The 19,984-nt window shown below is 37.7% G+C and overlaps 1 protein-coding gene across 3 annotated transcripts in view; it reads left to right on the plus strand.

The window, feature by feature from the left end:
- The first annotated feature begins 187 nt into the window (after window positions 1-187).
- fam13a (family with sequence similarity 13 member A) overlaps window positions 188-19,984 on the plus strand; it is a 45,024-nt gene continuing 25,227 nt past the window's right edge. For 2 of the 3 annotated variants that reach the window (XM_086083343.1, XM_086083344.1), the window contains exons 1-7: window positions 188-446; window positions 3,183-3,378; window positions 4,326-4,535; window positions 6,215-6,392; window positions 7,468-7,621; window positions 10,746-10,817; window positions 13,033-13,229. In XM_086083343.1, the coding sequence (XP_085939469.1) occupies window positions 420-446; window positions 3,183-3,378; window positions 4,326-4,535; window positions 6,215-6,392; window positions 7,468-7,621; window positions 10,746-10,817; window positions 13,033-13,229 (1,034 nt within the window). In that variant the 5' untranslated portion in view covers window positions 188-419. The remainder of the gene's footprint in view (window positions 447-3,182; window positions 3,379-4,325; window positions 4,536-6,214; window positions 6,393-7,467; window positions 7,622-10,745; window positions 10,818-13,032; window positions 13,230-19,984) is intronic. The other variant, XM_086083345.1, reaches the window with a different exon arrangement.

The raw sequence follows: 19,984 nt of genomic DNA on the forward strand, positions 1-19,984 counted from the left end.
CACTATTTCATTTTTATTTATTTATTTTACATGAAAAACCCCGCCGTGTGGTTTTTTCCAACGTTGCAACTGCGCATGCGTCGAAGGTTGGGATTCCACGAGAGAGCCGAAAGGCCTTTTGAAGTTGGGACCGGCTCACGTGACCGTGCCTCTCAGCCAATGGGAGAGCCCGACTCAGATTCCAGCCCAAGAAGCCGAAGACGAGAGGGAGGAAGCGATACAATGATAACAATGGCAAAACTAGCGACATAACTTTACCAGCATTTTTTGACACACTTCCCTGCCTTTTGGCGTCGCTATGGGGTAACTTAATGGCGCATTTAGGTGCGAAAATGACATCATTTGTGTAAGAAAGTTGACTCCGGACGACTTTAAAGAGAGACGCATTTCTTCCCACCATTCTCACCTTGTGTGGAAGAATGGGAGCCGGAGCGCTGACCATCTGTGTGAGTAAAATATCCTATTTTGAATGTACTTAATGAAGTCTTCCGTGAATTTGCGTGATGGAACTTTTTTACTGTGTCGCTGTGCTCTTGTAATGATGCGTAATGATGTTCCAAACGGCGTTTGCGTAAAGAAACAACACCACCCTTAACTTTGTGCGCTCTAAATTAGCCCCCTAAAACCCAGACATGACGTCATCAACCAGGGACCAGAAAGTGGACAAAACCGCATTCTTCCATTGATGTAGTTTTTTTCTGTGACATCACTAAAAGAAGGACCAGCACATCATCGCATCTCATTTTGTATAGTCCTTAGAAAAGTATACCGTTATGTGGTCATCAAAACGCATTGCACGTCATGTGCATGCCAAAGATGGTGGCGAAGAATCAACAAATGAATGCCAATTTGACTAAAAGTGATTTATAACTAACCAAATTAAGTTTTTAGATTCTTCTGAGGTGCCAAAATTAAAAATTAAAATATAACACCCAACAAATCATTTAGTGTGGACATTCCATGTATTCACCACAATATATACTGGCATTACATTATTTACCATTTAGTAATGAAAGCCATTTTGTACAGTACAGTGCTTCCATTTTAAGCACCTAAAAATGTAAACACGGGAGTATTGGAATGAGGGGAAGTGAGAAGTAACGATCCAAAGCACCTAAGTCAAACATGGTGGAGTCAGTGTTAAGGTAACAGTTTTGCTAACCATATTGCGTTGGGGGGGGGAAAAACTCAAAGGAAAATAAATGCATTATACTCTAATTGAATATAGCCATTCAAATCACCTGATTTCCACCCAATAGAGCACGCATTGCAAATACTGAAGAGCCACAATCAAATTGTGACTGATGGGTTTCAATTGCTTTACTCATAGCGTAAAACAAGTTGGCTGCAGCCACAGGTAAATAAATGCTTACAAAGTATTAACATGTTGCTGCAATTCCATGTAAAATACTTCTGACACAACAGTGAGGCAGGCATTAAACCCATTCACACAGATGTAGTCCCTCCACTACTTGGCTCTCTAGTCAGTAATGTCACTACAAAGCATGCTTGTAAAATCCTCTCTGATACTGGTGTTGATTGCGGAAGCGTGTCGTGCTTATTGTAGCATATGCTGCCGTGAAAGCCCACTCGGCGACATATGTGGGGGGTCGGGGGGGCATGGGAGGCGGTTTAAGCAGCTGACCCTGGGTGGGCCATAAGCCACTGTTGTAAGCCACAGCAAGGGTCTGCTCCCTCGTATGTGGTTTGTCCCACCGCTGCCATGGAAACCAAGTCTCACAGACTCTAAAGCAGTCTGTTCAAGTTGAATGTTTCCGCGTCGACTTGTTGCTAGACTGTTTTGTTGTTTTTGCAGCGGTTAACTTAAAAAAAAAAAGGATTCTGCCTTTGTCATTTGTCATTGAAGTAGTGAGTTGCTTTGGCAACAACTGAGCATAAAAAAAAAACATTTTACAATTTCACATTAGGGTTAACTTATTTTTATACTTCCTGTATTAAAAATGGATGAAAATGAAAAGCAGAATAATCGTATTGAAAGGAAACATTAACCATATTCAAAATTTTAAAACTTTAAAAACTTTAAAAAGTAAAAATTTATCAAAACGGAAAAATTGCATTGGGAGTTAGCAAATCTATTTAAAAAAAAAAAAAGTCAAATGATTAAACATTTTGTAAACATATTTGGGAGAAGGCATCAACCCTAATCAACAAATAAAATAAAAATAATCTTATCGCAAGCAAGTAATAACAATATTAAAATAAAACATACAAATTTAATAATCATACTGGGAGTAAGCAATAATTTATTTATTAACACTGGAAAAGTAAAAAAATAATAATTAAAAAGTTATTTAAATCGAATAGTCATATTGGGCTCGCTAGAATACAACATAAAATAATATTAATAAATAAAAATAAAAAGAGAGGTTAAGAAAATAGATGAATGGATGCTTGGATAACTGCAACAAAAAAATAGAAATACAAGTGAAGTCATGCTAAGAGTAAAAGCAGGTACCTTATTTAAAGATAAAATAAAAAATGATTAAGCATATTATTAATAAGCAATAAGCGTAATTTAAAAAAGTGTATGTATACAAGTATACACTTAAATCTTAAATAACATTAACAATGCTTTTTTTTTCTTTTAAAGAATTTAATTGAATTGAACATAATAAAAAAAATGTAGTTTAACAAACCATGCACCAGTTCCATGTTGCTGTTAACAATATACATAGCAAAAAAACACACCAAGAGTTACGTCCTCGCTGTCCTAATGCAAACAAACGTAAGAGGTGTGCTTGTAAAGTGTGTTTACGCACAAGTACAAATTGAGACAAGATAGACATAATAACAGCTGCTTAATGTTTACCTATGGAAGCTAATGTCCACTGACGGCTGTTTGATGGACTCTTTATATTGCGCAGTGCATCCGGCGAGTATTCACAGCATTTTTCACATTTTGCGTGCTTGCATTGTGAATACTTTCCAGATGCACTGCACGCTCGTGTGAACCCCTAATGAGACATTGAGCCTCCCTCGAGGACTTCTCTATACGTGTCTGTGTGTAGCACATTTAAGATGTTGCGTGGTAACCCGAGATCTGTCGTGGCAACGCTCACCGTCCGGCTCTCCTTGTTCTCCTCTTACCGGCACGCGGGTGCAACCATGGCCAAGGTCAGCTTCTTCGTCTTCTTCCTCACTAAGCGCCGTTGTGTGTGCAGCACAACAAGACGGCGGTGCAGGTGAAGGAGGACATGAAGAAGATGGTCCAGATGCCCGTGCTGAGAGCACGCTCGCTGGTGGCGAAGCACAACAGGTTGTTCGGGGCACCCCTCCCCGAGCTGGAAGAGAGGGGCCTGACTGAGGATGGCGTGCCCCTGGTCGTGCGCAGGATGGTGGATCACCTGCGCAACAATGGTGAGGCATAAAAGGAGATATTCATCTAGTTTCAGTTTGGCATAGCCTCGCGAGGGTCGCAGGGTGCTCGAGCACCGGGCCGAACTTCGCTGTGCATATTTACAGTGGACAATTTTTGTTAAGGCAAAGTTGCAGTGTGTACTATTTACATTTGAGCACTACTTAATTGTTCATTTCAGTTTCAATCACGCTTGTTAGTCAACCTCATTCCGTTTTGATTTCATCAATTTTTAGTCGACTATAAATCTAGCATTTTAGTCTTTATTTTATTCCAAGAAAACTTAATTTTACTCGTCTAGTTTTAGTCAACAAAAGCTATCAACATTTTAGCCCCAAAAGTTGTAGTCAGGACAATTATTTTACCCCTGTATAATTTTTTTTGACAGCAGATAATGTTGAACATTTTGGATCTAAAACTATTTCACATTAAATTTTCTCTCATCTTTTAGCGCATTAGTTAGTGGTCGGATTAACATTATTGTTGGAACGTTATAGCTGTTTAATTAATGTTACATTATAACTATAATGTCCTTTTCTTTTCTTTTTTTTTTTTACCTTTCACTGTGAATCCCCCTCCTGTCTGCCCCATGTGTTTGCACTTGCTCGCTGCCGATTTGAAAGGGTGCGTGTCACATGACAGTGTCACAGTGACAGATTAGCAGAGACAAGATTTTGCAAAATGATATCATTTTCATCTCGTTTTTGTTCATGAATTTAAATGTCCATCGATTTTAGACCAGTTTTTATTTAGTCAAGTACATTTTTGCTTCATCTTCATTAGTTGACAAAAGTGCACAATTATTTAGTCTGTTATTGTTTATTAATGAGGGTTTTAATCTAATCTAGTTTTTAGTCCGGTGAAAAATGTGTGTTGACAAAATTGTTTTTGTTTAGTTTTCGTTGACAAAATGAAGACTAGAAAACAGTGACGATTGTGACCCCCACAGCGCTGCAGCAGGAAGGTTTGTTCCGGGTGAACGGCAGCGTGCGCGCCATTGAGGCCCTGCGGCAGCGACTGGAGAGCGATGAGGATGCGGACATTGGCAGCGACACGGACACGTGTACGGTGGCCAGCCTGCTCAAAAGGTACCTGAGGGATCTCCCCCAAGGCCTCGTGGAACCCGGCGTCCAAAAGGCGCTGGTGCAACACTACCAAGGTGAGGGGAAGATTTGCTTGGTTTGTTTGGTGGGTTTGAATTCATCTGCAGGAGCTGGCATGCTGTATCATACACAACAAGACGAGAGGATGTTGAGATAAATGTTCTTCTATAACTGTGTAGTTTTAGTTAAATATCTTTTCCCTTTTTCTTCACCTGATTTCTTTTCAGTTCATTATCAACGATATATTAAAGTGTACAATGTTTAATTATACTTTAAATGGTGCAAGTGCCATTTTGTGAGCTATTTTATGGCTTAAGTTATAAAAATTGTGTTAAATTGATTACAGCTAATCATAGTCAGTTTAAATATTTTATCATGTATGTTGATTTTACTTTTTCCATTATATTTTCAGGTAAATTAGATTTTTTTTGTTTGGTGTCAGTTAATATTCTAGAAAATTGTTTAAAAAAGATGTATTATAAAATATATAAAAATATTTTACACACTTTTTTGGGACTTTGCTTTATTTATTTATTTAAACATGTATAAATAAATTAATGTAAATATGTATTTAAGTTAGGTGTAAATTCTAAATATGTTTAAACGCAATTAAGTTATAATATTTATTTTTAAGGGCTTAAAAAGAACAGATGAACCATTAATAGTAAAATTATTTTATTTACTTTTTGGTGTGTTTTTACTCTATTTAAGTACGGTACACAGTATTTTCTTAATATGTATATATTCATTAAGGTATCATTCCTAAAAAGAGTAGGGTTGAATTAAAAAGGCCTTCAAATGGTAACTTTCACAACCAAAATGGTTCAGTGTGTAAAAAAACCCAAAGCAATATTCTCGGTCCTTTTTTGTGTGCTTCTTGTATTATAATGTTTAGCAGTAGAAAAGTAGAAATTCATGTAAATATAAATAAAGCGTGTTTGTTGAAAGCTTGGATAATACGACCGCACGATTTCAATAAATTATTTTTTCCCCTCAAATATTTTTTCAATCCAAATTAAGATTATTTCCCCTCAAATTTGTATGTGTATTTCCGACTAAATAGTTTTTATTGTAAAATGCACTGGTCCATTTAACAAATTTAGACAACTGAATGAACAATCAGGCTGCGCTATTTCACACACACGCACGCACGCTTGACAAAATGTGCGTCATTGGGCATGTTGGGGTCAATCTGCATACGTGTATTTATCCAACTCTGACCCCAATGTATTTCCTAGTAACAGTATCAACATATTTTCAGGCTTTTTGCAGCACACGAATGCTCATGATTGGAACAGGTGCCTTATTTCCGTGCCTGCCACAACCACGAAAAAAAACGCACAATTGCTTCTTTTTTTTTTAAGGCACTGCAAAAAAACGAACAAATCCTGAATGAACATGGCACGCAATCAAGTCTTGTTCTCTGATCAAGTCACACCAGGGCTGGATTAAGGTTACGTGAGGCTCTGGGGCACACGTGTCACCAAACCCCGCGAAGGTTCAGCTCACACTATACTTTGCTGTATTTGGAAAGGTTTGCAGGGTCCTCATTACTGTTAGGCACAGTGACCACCCAATTTAGGTACAAAGTGGCCCGTGTACAGAGGGGCCAGGTGGCAAGTGTGATTGTGTACCCATCTTTGCCATTGAAGTATTCCAACATTTTTAGTAAAAATTATCTTAACCCACAGTGGAATGTGGAGCTCATACCTTGATGTGTTTCGCGTGTCCATAGAGTTTGGCGACGAGGGCTCCTGCTCAACCCTGAGGGAGCAACTGAAGCAGTTACCGGGCATTCGACTCAGCCTGCTGCGCTACCTGTGCCATTTCCTCACACTGGTGGACAGCAACCACCAGCACAACCGAATGAACGCTCAAAACCTTGCCGTGGTGTTCGGACCCAGTGTCTTCCAGTGAGTGTGAAAACTCAAGATACTCACGCATCACACAAAGGAGGCATCTGCCTAAAATGCGCATAGTAAATTTTGTTCAAACCAGTTATGAATGGAGCGAAATGGGACAGTTGAATAATAATATATATATTTTTTTTTTTAAACTACTTATTGTTTTTTTTGTTTTTTGAAAATTGTACTCTTCAATGAAATTTGTCTGTTTTCAGATTTTTTTTTAAATTTGTGAAATTCTTCTGTATCTGACCACAGATACCTAAATTATCTAAAGCGTCTGTGATGTTTGGCCAGCAGGTGGTGCTGTTGCCTCTCAAGAAAGCCTGTCATTTTCAGTCACTTATCCTACTCATCAAATAACCATATTCATATTTAACCATAATTAATAATGGATCCGATTATTCTTACATTATGTGGTATAATTCAGAATCAGAGCTAGAGGAAAATATTCCTACTTGGATCTGAAGTAAATAAAATTGATGAATATACAAAGAAAACAAAAAGCCTTATGTTATGCATGGAATGGTGTACATATGGCAAAACACAGTGCACAATGCAACCTCATCAAGGTGCGTCCGTCTTAAATAATTGATGAGTCAGGCTTTTTCACATCATCTTTGCTTGCTGAGCCATTTATCAGAATCCTACTCCAGCATTCCACGTCATACAGTTTGTACGTAATGTTTTGCCTTAAATACACACAAACACCAGTTAACTGTTGAGCCCGTGTTTACCCTTTTGCTAACTAAAACAAAAGCACCTACCATAGCACGTAAACTGATTATTTCCAGTGTACGGTATTAAAGATGTTTTTATGTCATGCGGGGTCGGTGCTTGGAACAATTATTAGAGTGGATGTCGGGCATTGAAGAGCGAGCTGCCAAGCCCATTTGAATGTAGTTGCTAACCAAAACAGCAGCACTAAAACAGTCTATCAGCTGAATTGAAGCTTGGCGATTTAATGCATGTTATTAGCAAGTTTGCTGCACATTATTAACCAAGGTCACTCCACAGTGTTGTGTGTGTGTCCATGTTAACCTTTTTTTTTTTTTTATGTAATTTTCTTCTCCCTGCGGTCCAGTGTGGCTCCCGGGTTCGAGGCCCTCAACGAGCAGAACATCTGTAACAAAGTCCTGGTCCAGCTCATCCAAAACTACAGCAGCGTATTCGAAGCAGACACAAAAGACGAAGAAAAAGAAGACGAAGAAAAAGAAGACGACGTCATCCCGGTCAATGTACGTGTTAATTTTGTTTGTTATTGTTTCTGCTGAGTGCAGTACAGCAGACATCATCTGATGCTGCTTCAAGCATCTGACCTATGACGCCACTCTTGGCCTTTTAACCCAGCAGGGCGGCGTATGGACAGCCACTTACGTAACTGCGGGCTAAAAATTGATAGCTGTATTGATTGCGGGAGGTGGACATCTTGTCACAGGTGGCCAGTGTCTTATGTATCTATTGATCGCCTTGTTTGGCCGGCAGGAAACAACTGGAACAAAACATCCTTCTTAAAAACATCCATCTTCACTACTTATCGTTCCGACGATAGAAAGCCTTGATATTTGTGATTCTCAAAGGTTAGTATGCATACCATTGTTGATGGTACATGGACGCCCTCTAGTGGAACAGTGTCTTCCTTTTTTTTTTTTTTATGTGCTTGTAATTACTTTTGTTAAGTACAGTACATTTGTATTAACTTTTAAGTACAATACATTTGCCTAATTTGTTTTTACACAGTTACGTTTAGTTAGTTACGTTTATTAACTTACTTGCAATATATTTAATATTTGAAAACCACTGCGCTAGGTAAATGGTGGACTATTTGGAAACTGACTTAACGTGCGTCTTTTTCTGTGACTTTTGGATCGAAACAAGAGATGCCGTTACGCAATACACAATGCGAAACCTCAGCTCAGTTTGGCAAGAGGTTTAATGACAATTGGGGGGGGGGCTTTTTGTGTTATTTGGCTTTTTCTTAGGATTTTTCAAGAAAAATTATTCTGTCAATAATTATTCCAAAAGGAAACGTCATCATGCGTGTTAGTTAAGCAGGCGTCAAGTGATGAACTTGTGTGCATATATTTAGCATTTTCTTTTACTTTGTGTCTTGTTTTACTTTTTCTTTGGCTTTTTGGGTCTTTTTTTTCTTCCGGTGTTATTTACCGGTATTCCAAATCAAGAAGATGCGGTTGTGCGCACGTTATACAAGACCTTAGCACAGTTCAGATGGAATCAAATGATGAACTTGCGTGTGTATGTTTTGGTTTTTCATTGGCTTTTTCGCATGGTTTTTTTGGCGACATAGATTTCACGGCACGTTCCAGTGATTCAAACAACACCGTGCTAGATGCAGCTTAAAGCATTTCCAGAATATGACAAGAGTCCAAGCTTTCTGACTTGATTGTCTTGATATTTCATTTTACCCTTCGCCGATTAAACACGGTTTTCCTGTGGAATGCCGCAAAAAGCAGCCCCTGAGCACATTTGGCCCCAGAATGCCTTGAGAGTGTTGAGATTTCACTGAACTCTGCACAGATTCAAGACATGTGCTGGATGCCGCAAAAAGCAAGCCCAGAACAAGTTATTTCAGTGATCTTTGTGGCTTTTTTTTCTTTTACGAATTACGATGAATTTAATTATTTAAGTGTTGTTTTTACTGTGGCACAGTTCCTACGCATGTAACCGCACTTGTAGTTCCACTTTTGGAACGTCAACCTTCACAATGACGTCTTGAAGGATGGATGGATGCTTGGTGGCATAGTGAAACGTGACTTTGACTGCCAGGTTGTTCCAGTCCCTGTCAGATCACCTTACAAACATGCGTGCGCACCCAAAAACATCCAACAAGTCTATCCAGGCCGTATGCACCTCAGTCTGATGTCATGACAACAGTACATATGATCCACTCGCGTGCTGGATTTTAATTTCAGGTTTATTTGTAGTACTACTAATGTTTCCTCACTCCACTCCTCTGCTCTGCTTCCTGTAGTTGAACCAGCATTAGCGGTAGCCACAGTTTTTGCTCACTTGAGTCGAATCAGAAATGTGTCTTTGTTTTTGTTTTTTAATTAACTTAAATTAATAGTAATTTTAATTATATTAAGATTGGCAGCGCTGTATTTTACGGGAGAGGATTAGGGCCAGTGAAAAGAAAAAAAAGGTTGGCAGGATTCTGACTTTATTCTCAGTATTATCTGACTTTAAAGTCAGAATTCTGACTTTAAAGTCAGAATTCTGACCTTATTCTCAAAATTCTTACTTTCTGACTTCCCCCCACATTTCATAGCTCTACGTCACAAAGTCTTAATTCTAACTTTAATGTCAGAATTCTGAGAATAAAGTCAGAATTCTGAGATTAAGGTCAAAATTCTCACTTTAAAATCAGAACTCTGAGAATGAAGTGCGAATCCTGCCAACCCTTATTTTTGTTCTCTTCACTGGCCATAATCCTCTTCTAGTATCTGGATTGGAGGTACAAATTATTGGGGTTGGAAGGATCAAATTTCACACAGGTTTGTGTATTAAAGTATTGCGATTTCCACCCCCGCTTTTGTATCATTGTATGCTTACTTTGAAGAAAATTAACTAACGAGAAAAGGAAGGTGTTTGCAACTACTGGCGTTTTATAGCTATTATTGAAATTAATTAGATTCCATTAAAATGTAAATGGGTGGTCTAATTGGTGTTTTTCCAGACAATGCACGCGTCATTCCTGCAGGATGAATTGTGTGCGTCTTCCCCCCCACAGAGCGTTCCCTACCCGAAAGGCTTTAGCATTGTTGTTTGCTCCCGACATCCCCAGGTGCGTGCGCCCTTCAAATTCCGTCACATAGGCCCTTTTAACACCGACCATGTGACGCATGCGGCGTGATTAGCGTGACGCGGACGGGCCTGTTTATGGAAAAGCTGTTTTTCTGCGTGCGCTCGCGGCTTTGCAGATGTTATCAGCTGACTGCGGCAGCGGAAGGTTATTCTCACACACCAGTGTTTCAAACATTTGCTTGGAAGTTTTATCATAGAAATATAATTCAGAAATAATGAATAATTAAACATTTTTAATTCATTTAAGTTTAGAATTATATTTACGTGTTAAATTAAAATGTTATGTTATTTAAATTTAAGAATTTTTAAGAATTTAAGAATATTTAATATAAAATAAATGTTTAAAAATAAATACAATTTTAATTGAAAAAAATATATGTAAACTTTATTGTAATTAATTTTATGCAATGCTGTTTCTACAAAATTGAAAAAAGAAAATATTTTTAATTAATTTTAAAATGTTGGGTTTTAATTAACAATAAAAATTAATTGCTTGCAATTTCAAAAAGCCATTCATCCCTATTTTTTTCCCCAAAGGTTGGACATAATGATGCAGAATCTCCATGCCAAGCCAACAGTAGCACACACGAGAGGCCTAGGAAAAGGAAGGTACTGTACACATATAATTCATTCATCACTGTACACATATAATTCATTCATCATTCAACGGCTTTACCAGTTATCTGCTTCTTTTCCTTTCAAAGATCTATTTCTTGCTTTCTTATCAGAATTATATATTTTTTTGAATTGCCACCCATAAACACATAGTTATGTATCAGGCCTAATCGGTGGTGATGGTCACATGATTGATGGAAGTGTAGGAAGCAAAACAAACAAACAAAAAATACAGTAACTGACATTTAAAATGATACGAGAGAGCAGGTTGGAATTCTTCCATTTTGTTTGGATTGCAAATCTGTGCAACTAGAAATCATCCATTCCAAGATCTTGATCGTGATGGGCGAGTACGGTATCAAGCCGATACCCGGCCTTATTTCAACGTATCATATTCAGGGTATTCGACTCACTATATACAGTAAATGTTGATTATTACACCAATGCCCTGTATCAATGACTTATTGGTAAAGAAAATAGCCAATGAAGTGAATATATAATCATGTTACCACATGTTTAAAAATAAGGGAAAGAAGACATTGGATACAGTTGAAACCCAGATATTCATGGCTTTGACCTCCTTAATGATTGATGAGCTCATTAATCATCACTGCACATATTAACTTACTTCATAAAATCTGTGTCCCACCCTCAAGGCCAAACATACCTGCGAAAGATTTTCAGGTAATAAAAAATATCTTTTCATATCGTTGCTGTTTGAGATTAGCGCTGACACACACACACACACGCACACTCACGTACACGCAGACATCACTGCTGAAGCTCTTAAACGTGGTCTGAGTTACGATGCACCAGCCATTAAGTTGATGTCATCATTGGGAATGTTTTGTATATTTCCTTGAGTGAACACAATAGTCATGTTTATTGCTTCTTCTTTTTTTTTTTTTTGTACTTCCTCATATGGTGGCTGGGGAGTGTTTATTTGCTCACTGTATTTTTTTATTTTTTTATTTTTTTGTTTAGGATAAAACAATTCATTTTTGTTAAATTCAAAAGCAACAATGACAACAACAAAAAAGCCTTTGTTAAGATTTTTTTTTTTTATCAGGAAAATAAAACTGTCATTGGTTAGGATAAAAATTATTACTTTAAAAATTATCCTAAAACTAACAAAAAACAAATTTGCTACGCAGAGCGCATTCAAATGGCCTCGCTTTGAAAAAATTGTGAATAAAATGTGACCTTTCTATGTGGCAACTATACAAGTCGAGTACAGCAGTGAAAAATCATTCTATAGTATGTTAGCATTGTAGCACAAAATAACAATGCAAAAATAAAATATATGTCATTTTATAACCTTTAAAACTCAAGAAATTGAGAAAAAAAACAATCTTTTCACCTGTTACTGATCATGTATGTGATCAGCCATAATTTCTGATTACGCGATCGGATCGGAACAACACTTAGATACTTGATTGTGATGTTGACAGCAATGATTTTTACAAATGTCTTCATATATGATTCCAAAATGATATTTGAAGCACAAATGCATCATTGGAAGTAAGTCCTGTGATGCCTGTGGGTGGTCAATCATTGGCTTCTTGTGAAAGACATTTAGAAGAATCAATACCACATCCAGGAAGAATTGAAATTGGCTAGCAGGTCAAGCTGAAGCAGCAGTGGCGCTAATTACACAAATTCAGCCATTAGGACTGGGATTGGGTCGATGGGAGGCATTTAGTGAGGACCTGAATGGAAATGGCCCGCTGAGAATTGGCTTCTAACCGAACCCATTACATCAAGCGTTTCCACCGCTGGCGTTAGCCGTGACATCAGAAGCATTTTGTGCCCGCGTGCTACATTAGGACGTCCATTTTGCCGAGCTTAACCTCGTTGCCGCTGATGATGCAGAGGGGTCCATGTCGCAAGGTGGCCGTGGTCAGGTTACGATTCTTCGCCTATAACACAATCGGCGGATCGCTACAGCTCTACCCGCTCCGGGTTGGCACGGTAAATCAAACATCAGTTGTTGTTGTTTTTTATGGTTTCATCAGCTGCGCCTTTAATTACTTGCCGCCATCTGCGGCAATCCTCGAATGCACGTTTTATTGCATCCTGAGAAAAGGTTGTGTGTGTGTGCGTGTGGTGTCAGATGGGCAGCGCACAAATGTCAAAGGCATATCTGGCCTCACATGCTGACTGGCCTTTTCTGTCACTTCTCTTTTTTTCATTTGTGGTCGTAAAACAGGTGAAGAAAGCCAAGATTGACGGGGGTGCCCCTCAATCGCCCGGCCACCCGGTCCCAATGCCACTGCCCAGCGGCCGGGGGCCTCTCGGCATACCGATAGTGGTGCCTCTGAGAAGCGTCAGCCCCGAGGAGGTCATGGAAATGACTCGCAGGGACACCCCTGTCCCTGCCTGTTTCCATGGCAACCTGGATGTCAGGTAGGATGGGACACAACACATTTTCCATAGGTTGAAAATTATACTAAACATATAATGCTTTATTATTATTATTATACGCGGGTGCATGTTATTCATTGGATTTTATGGTAATCATTTTTTATACATATTTTCAGCAGTAAAAACTTAATATTTTGTGCATAATTAATTTGATAACTTTATTATTTTTCTTGTACAATTAATAATTAAAAAAATAACTTTTGCCCACGTCACCTGTGCTGAGGAAGTAGGTAACAACCAATCATGGCTCACCTGTTTTCTGAGTTAGGTCAGCAAACTGATATACATACACCGAAGAACATGACATTTTTTGTCGTAAATTAAAAATATATATATATTTTTTAATTTGTATAGCATAACGGTACTTAATATGTATGGCTCTGTACCATACTGAATATTTTGTTCAGAAAAAAATCCAAATACTAATACACGTAGACAGCTACACCCCTAAACAATCGATGAAATAATACTGGGCCATCCCTTGTTGCAACAAAGCATGTACAGAATGCTAACATTCAAACTGACTCAACAGCACCTCTGCTGGTTTAGACTTGCACTCCATTTTGCCCTTTTTTCAGGTGTGGTTAATGATCAATCATTAACACACAATCAACAGAATTCCTACATTCAATGAATCAATCAATTGATCATTATACAGTTGCCATCCTATGAATGTGTAGGCGCTTTAGAGATACAAAAAAAAGTGACTTTTGGCTCTTTTAATGTGCATAAAAAAGAGAGACAAAATCAGCCAGAATCAATGAACCAGCTAAGGCTCCAGTTGTGGTAACTAGTTACAAAACATCTACTAACTTGTGCTGTTTAGCCTTGACTGTGTGTGGAGTGGGTAGGGGTGAAAGGTGAGTGTTTGACAGCAATCAGGAATCTAAAGCCTGAGCCCCATGGCTTTGAGCCTGAGGCATGTACACAAGCCTATTATAAGCACCTGAAACTGAAACCGTGTCAGTACCTTTCACGCAGAACTGCAACACGGAAAAAAGACGGCTTTGATGGGCTGCGTCAAAGGGGCTATTGATTTACTTGCTCTGAGACTCCCTCAAGAGCAGGAAAATATTCTTTGACTTCATTTCCTCCTGTCATGTCCGTACATTTTATACACAAAAAGCGATGACGAAAAAAGCTGTCTTTGAAAAGTGTGCAGTGTGAAAGGGGCTTCGGGTGTTTGAAAAATAAAAATGAGCCTTTGGAAAAAAACTGAATTTAACGCATTCTGAGGTCATGATTATAACTGTATATACTGTAAAAGTATTGGAAAATTCTTCTACGGGAGTGTTGAAATTTAAAACTTGACCCACATTTCTCCCACCCTGATGCGTTGAAATAGGCAGAACCTCTCATATATGACAAACAGTACAAGTTGTTGCAATTCGCTATTATTATTATTATTATTATATATTATTATTATTATTATTATTAACTATTCTATGTTATATTTGAGAGGCTGTTCCTCAAATGTATCTTGACACTCTCTGCACGAAACTACTGAAGACGTTCGGCTTTGCGATGACATCACCCAGCCTCAAGTCGTGGCTTTGATTAGCAGTGAAGAAAATCAATATTACCTTTGACCCCATCTTCCGAATGCGTTGACACCATCAACTCTCTAGAGATTGATTGAATATTGGGCCAAGTGGTGTGTTGACAACAAGCACGTTCCCTAATAGTCTGACCGCTGACCTCAGCAACAGCATGTGTATCGAGTTGTACAGTATATCCGTTACAATCTATAGCAGGGTTTCCCATACTTGGAGTCGGGACCAAAAGTAGGTCATGGATGAGGGTTTTGGTATTTTATTTTTGGCTCGTTTATAGTTGGGTTTGGTTACGTTTTTAGAATTTGTTATTTTATCTGATTAAAAAAATATATATATATGTTGATATGAGGCAGCACGTGACCTATATTTACACGAGGGGTGTCAGGCGATTACAATTTTTAATCGTAATTAATCGCATGACTTCAATAGTTACCTGACGATTAATCGCAAATTTTATGTCTTTTCTAAATGTACAATAATTTTTTTTTCTAAAAGTTAAACCAATAGAAATTTGGCTGCATGTTTTAGTCATTGATACAGTAATTTCATTATAATTCATAAAATTTAATTAAAATGAAAAAGATGTACTGTACTGTAAAAAAAACAAGTGTGGTATTGATTTGGGTTGAGGTCATTTTTCTGCCACTAGATGGCATAATTGCATTTGTAAGACATTGGTGACAGCTCATTGCATTTTTCTTTTCATATTATACATATTCATTTCATATTAAAATTTTTAACATGAAGTAACTGGTGAAATTCTGCAAGTTTTTTTAAATTGTAAAAATACAACTTAGTCTCTACAAATATATACATTATTATTGAATATATTACTGCTAAATTTTGACGTGGACGTGTCTGCTGCGTTGCACTGAATTCCCCCAGTACAGGCTTATTAATGGTGCGTTAAAAAAAATAGTGGCGTTAATTAATGCACTCATTTTGACACCCCTAATTTACACATTTAAAAAACACGGTAGCCACGGTAGATGGAGAACCTACAATATGGAGCAAAGCAATAAAAAACTGTACGAATGATGATAGTGAAACTGTAAGGTGAGACATCCAAATCTCCAAAGTCACATTTTAATAGCGTGTCAGCACTAGATTTGTTGACTTGTTACGTAAAAGTTTGAGTACCAATTGACAGGACAACATCCCCTCTTCTGTTTGTCCGAGTACTGATTTCTTTAATGCCCTTGGTACACCAGATCTCCTCATTTACGGTCCACACAATATGAAAAGAGTCACGAGTAAATGGTGGCACGTGGAAAGAGCAGCAGTAAATCTTCGGGGTGGTCCCTGACATTCCCCTCGTCAGATCGTATTCGGGGACCAGCAGTACAGTATGACCAGGGAGAGGAGTAAAGTGTGTCTGCAATCTGTCCTGGTATTTACCAACAAACAAACACACAGCAGACCAAATCTGAGTATCACATAGGTACAGTGAATCCTCGTTTATTGCGGGGGATACATTTCAGATCTACCTGCAATATGTGAATATCTGAAATATTGTAGTTTTATGCCTCTAATGAACTTTTTAATAAGTGATTAATATAGGGTTGACCTCCCTTCAGGTTTCATCTTTTTGCCCAAATCAATTAAAAAGGCCCCAAAGTAACCAAAGCTAATGCAAGACAATGGTGAGTTCAAAGACTGTCCAGAATTAGTTTTCTTCAGCTTTGCCATGACCTAGATGACTGAAATCACACAGGCATAAAAAACTCTTTTTTTCAAACACATAGGTACTTTTTATTGACATTGTGACAATAAAGTTAGGCTAACTTGAGCTAATGACATGCAAACTCAGGGTAAAGTTGTTTTGTCCTCATACCATTATCTCATATCTTTATTTTATTCACCCCCCCCTTTTTTTTTTCTCTCTCTTTTTTTTTTTTTTACAATAATATGCTCTATGCAGCCTCACTGGTCTAAATATCGTATTCTGGTGAATAATTGTGTTAGTGAAATATGATTTAATGGCTCAGGCAGCGACCAATCGCAGCTCACCTGTTTTCTGAAGCTAAGCTGTGATTGGTTGTTGCCTGAGCCCTGAGCAACATTGATGTCATCTTCAGTCGACAGCAAGTGGCAAAATGGCCGCCCCCTGAGATGGATGAAAATGGCTGGATTTTGCTTCATAACGCTTATTCCACAAATGTAATATTAATCAGAATGTCATGTTTAGACTAGTGAGGTCACACATAAGTTATTGTCAAGAAATGTTTAAGATTGACTTCCCCTAATGCTAATTTTCCACAAAGCTAATTCTGTAGCATTCATATCCACCATTATGCATTCATAACAGTTCACACTTACTTACATATGTTAGATTAGGCCAGGCTGTGTGTGCTTTATTCTTGTTATTACAATGCCCTGGACTCCAGGAATAAGCATTATTCAGAGCAGTCCAAGTCCCAAAACTTGCTCGACACAAAGCCCCATAAAACTCCTTCCTATTAGCGACTTCGCATTTTGTCGAAGACAATCCTTGAATTTAACCATCTTTAATGGCCTTAACGCATGACTACATCCTTCTTTGTATGAAGTAAATGCCTGGGCGATCTCACCTCCACCTGAAATATGACACCACCATCACTGGCCGCACATGAACCAACATAGCAGCGTCATGTGAACTTACCGTGCTCCCGGTCGCATGCAGGGCGATGCATACTGGCTTTTGTGTGCAGTCGCAATGGTCCACGGGTTGGCCGTTATGTAACCGACGCCTTCTCAGAAGCGTCTTCGGAGCCGGGCGGGAGTGAGGAACGTCGCAATGAGGTGTGAGGGTGAGTGGCGATGGCGTCGCTGGCAGGTTGTCAGGGCAGGACTCATCCATCTTCCGTCTGACTGCGCCAAAGATGTATTTGGAAAATCTGCTCTTTCCAACGGACCAAATGTCCACGTTTTTCAGTGAACCTTGTGTTTTTTGACAACACCAAGACATTTTGTCTTCCACAAACTTAATGTATTTAGTGGATACTATAAACTTCTAATGCACCTTTTCATCAATACTGAGTACATTTTAGTTTTCATTACAATCTAAAACAACCTAGCCTTCAATACATTTGACCTAACATACTTTTAACCTACTGTACATTTCTGTAAGACTGTTTAGACTTGAGTGAACCTAGCGTGATCTAGAAAACATAGAAGTTTGATTTTGACGGTCCTAAAATATGGTATTAAAGATAAATTACAGTCTTCTTCAAATTTAAGGTATGATGTATTTTATTATATATAAATGTTTTGATAACAAGACAGCGATGTGTTGCGAAACATTAAACATGATTTACAGTCTTTAATGTATTTTGTAAATTTACAAAATTTTAGTTTTCAATAAACCTAACTGATTTTTTTTTGGGGCTGATGCCAATTCTGATATTTGGCAGAATAAAATTCCAATAACTGGTTAATGGGGCGATTAAATTAAGAAAACTTTTTTTGGTTCCATTGACGGTTAAAACAACAATGATATGAATAACAGAACATTTTACTTACAGAGACGAAGCTGAAAATCAAACAACTAAAATCTTTTTTTCCAATGTCACTGTCTTTGTCTTATATTGTAATGATTAAAAAAAAACACACATTTTTTTTTCTTCAAAAAATCTGCCGATTTTAAAAGCGCCAGTAATATTAAATAGGCCGGCCGATTAATCGGTCAGGACCTTGATTATATTAAATAACTAAACTCTCATAAATAATCTTTGATTTTATAAAATATCTAAAACAATTTCGTCTTCAACTAATTGAACGTGTGTTTTTAACACTGAAGATATTTTAGGCTCTTCAACGAACATGGTTTTGTAAACAATTGAGTTTTTGCTCAACTTATTGTACGTGTTTTTGTAAACAACATTGAAGACAATTTAGCCTTCAGTAAACCTGACAAATGTGTCTTCAGTCAATCTTAATGTATATATTTTGTCAACAACATTGTTTAGCATCTTTAACTGGGCTAAAACAAGCAAAAGCAAACAAAACAAGAGCAACTCCTGACGGACTGGCTTGTTCTTGGTAGTTTTCCATTCAGTTGGGAATGACCAATGTGTTTCTCTGCAGCCCAACAAAGCATCTTGTTATCCCTCCAGTAAGGTAGTGGGTAAGCTGGATTTCCGCTCTTTTGCAATGCTAATATTTAATACGCTTTCCAGACAGTAAAAACACCAGCGCAGAACACAGTGTCAGAGTGTCAGAACCATTGATTTTTTGTATTCTCAAACTGAAAAGAATGTTCTATGTCTCTTACACTTTGTGTGGTTTCTGAAGACTTTTGAAGTGCACTGACCTTTAGCCCATTTTGTTCACTGCCGAACTGGAAACCTAAATCCTTTGTTTTGAATGTTATATCTGCTGCCCGCCTGCCCCTTACAGGAAGCCGCATGGTGGCCAGTCACGTACCAAAAACAAATCAGAGTAACACTCAAATGAAGACTCTTGCAAAAAAATACAATCTTTCTCTTGGACTTGGTGTGTCGCCAGAAGGCTGATGTTTATTTCAACATTGATTTTGTATTTCCTGCTGCTAATTAAAACTGATACATGGCAGCAGCACCATTGACGTCAGTATTGGCCGTTATTTCAGTGCATAAAATAAGGGCAGTGTGGCTCTCAGTAGGAAGTAAAATATTTTTTAAAAAGGTTGGGAGTTATTAACTCATTCACTGCCATAAATTCATTAAAAACAAAAAGATTATTAAAAATTAATTGTAACTAATCGCATGACTTCACTAGTTAACTCCCAATTAATCACACATTTTATATCTGTTCTAAATGTACAATTAAAAAAATTGAGGTTTTCATACTCTTGTTAACAAAAGTGGGAAAACATTTTTAACTAATTAAAATAGCTCAAATGAATTTTTGACATCTAAAGCCGTCAATGGCAGTGAATGACTTAATGACTTTTAAAATGTAAGTAATGCCATATAAAAATAATATTTAAATATGATGAAAAGTTTTTTTTTTTAAACCAATAATACCACATACAACATTTGATACTTTATTTTATATTATAGAAATGAAAAAATAAATATTCACTTAAATATCAAATATATTCGAATTGGGGGGGGGGGGGGATGTGCAATATTCCACTTTTTTTGTAGCAATCTCTGCATGGAAGAGTCACAGTATTCTAAAGGGAAATTTGGCCTAACAAGGATATGCCATCTGCTAACA

Source organism: Leptonotus elevatus, chromosome 8 (genome assembly GCF_054856555.1).
Source record: "Leptonotus elevatus isolate MCC_2025b chromosome 8, RoL_Lele_1.0, whole genome shotgun sequence".
NCBI lineage: Eukaryota > Metazoa > Chordata > Actinopteri > Syngnathiformes > Syngnathidae > Leptonotus > Leptonotus elevatus.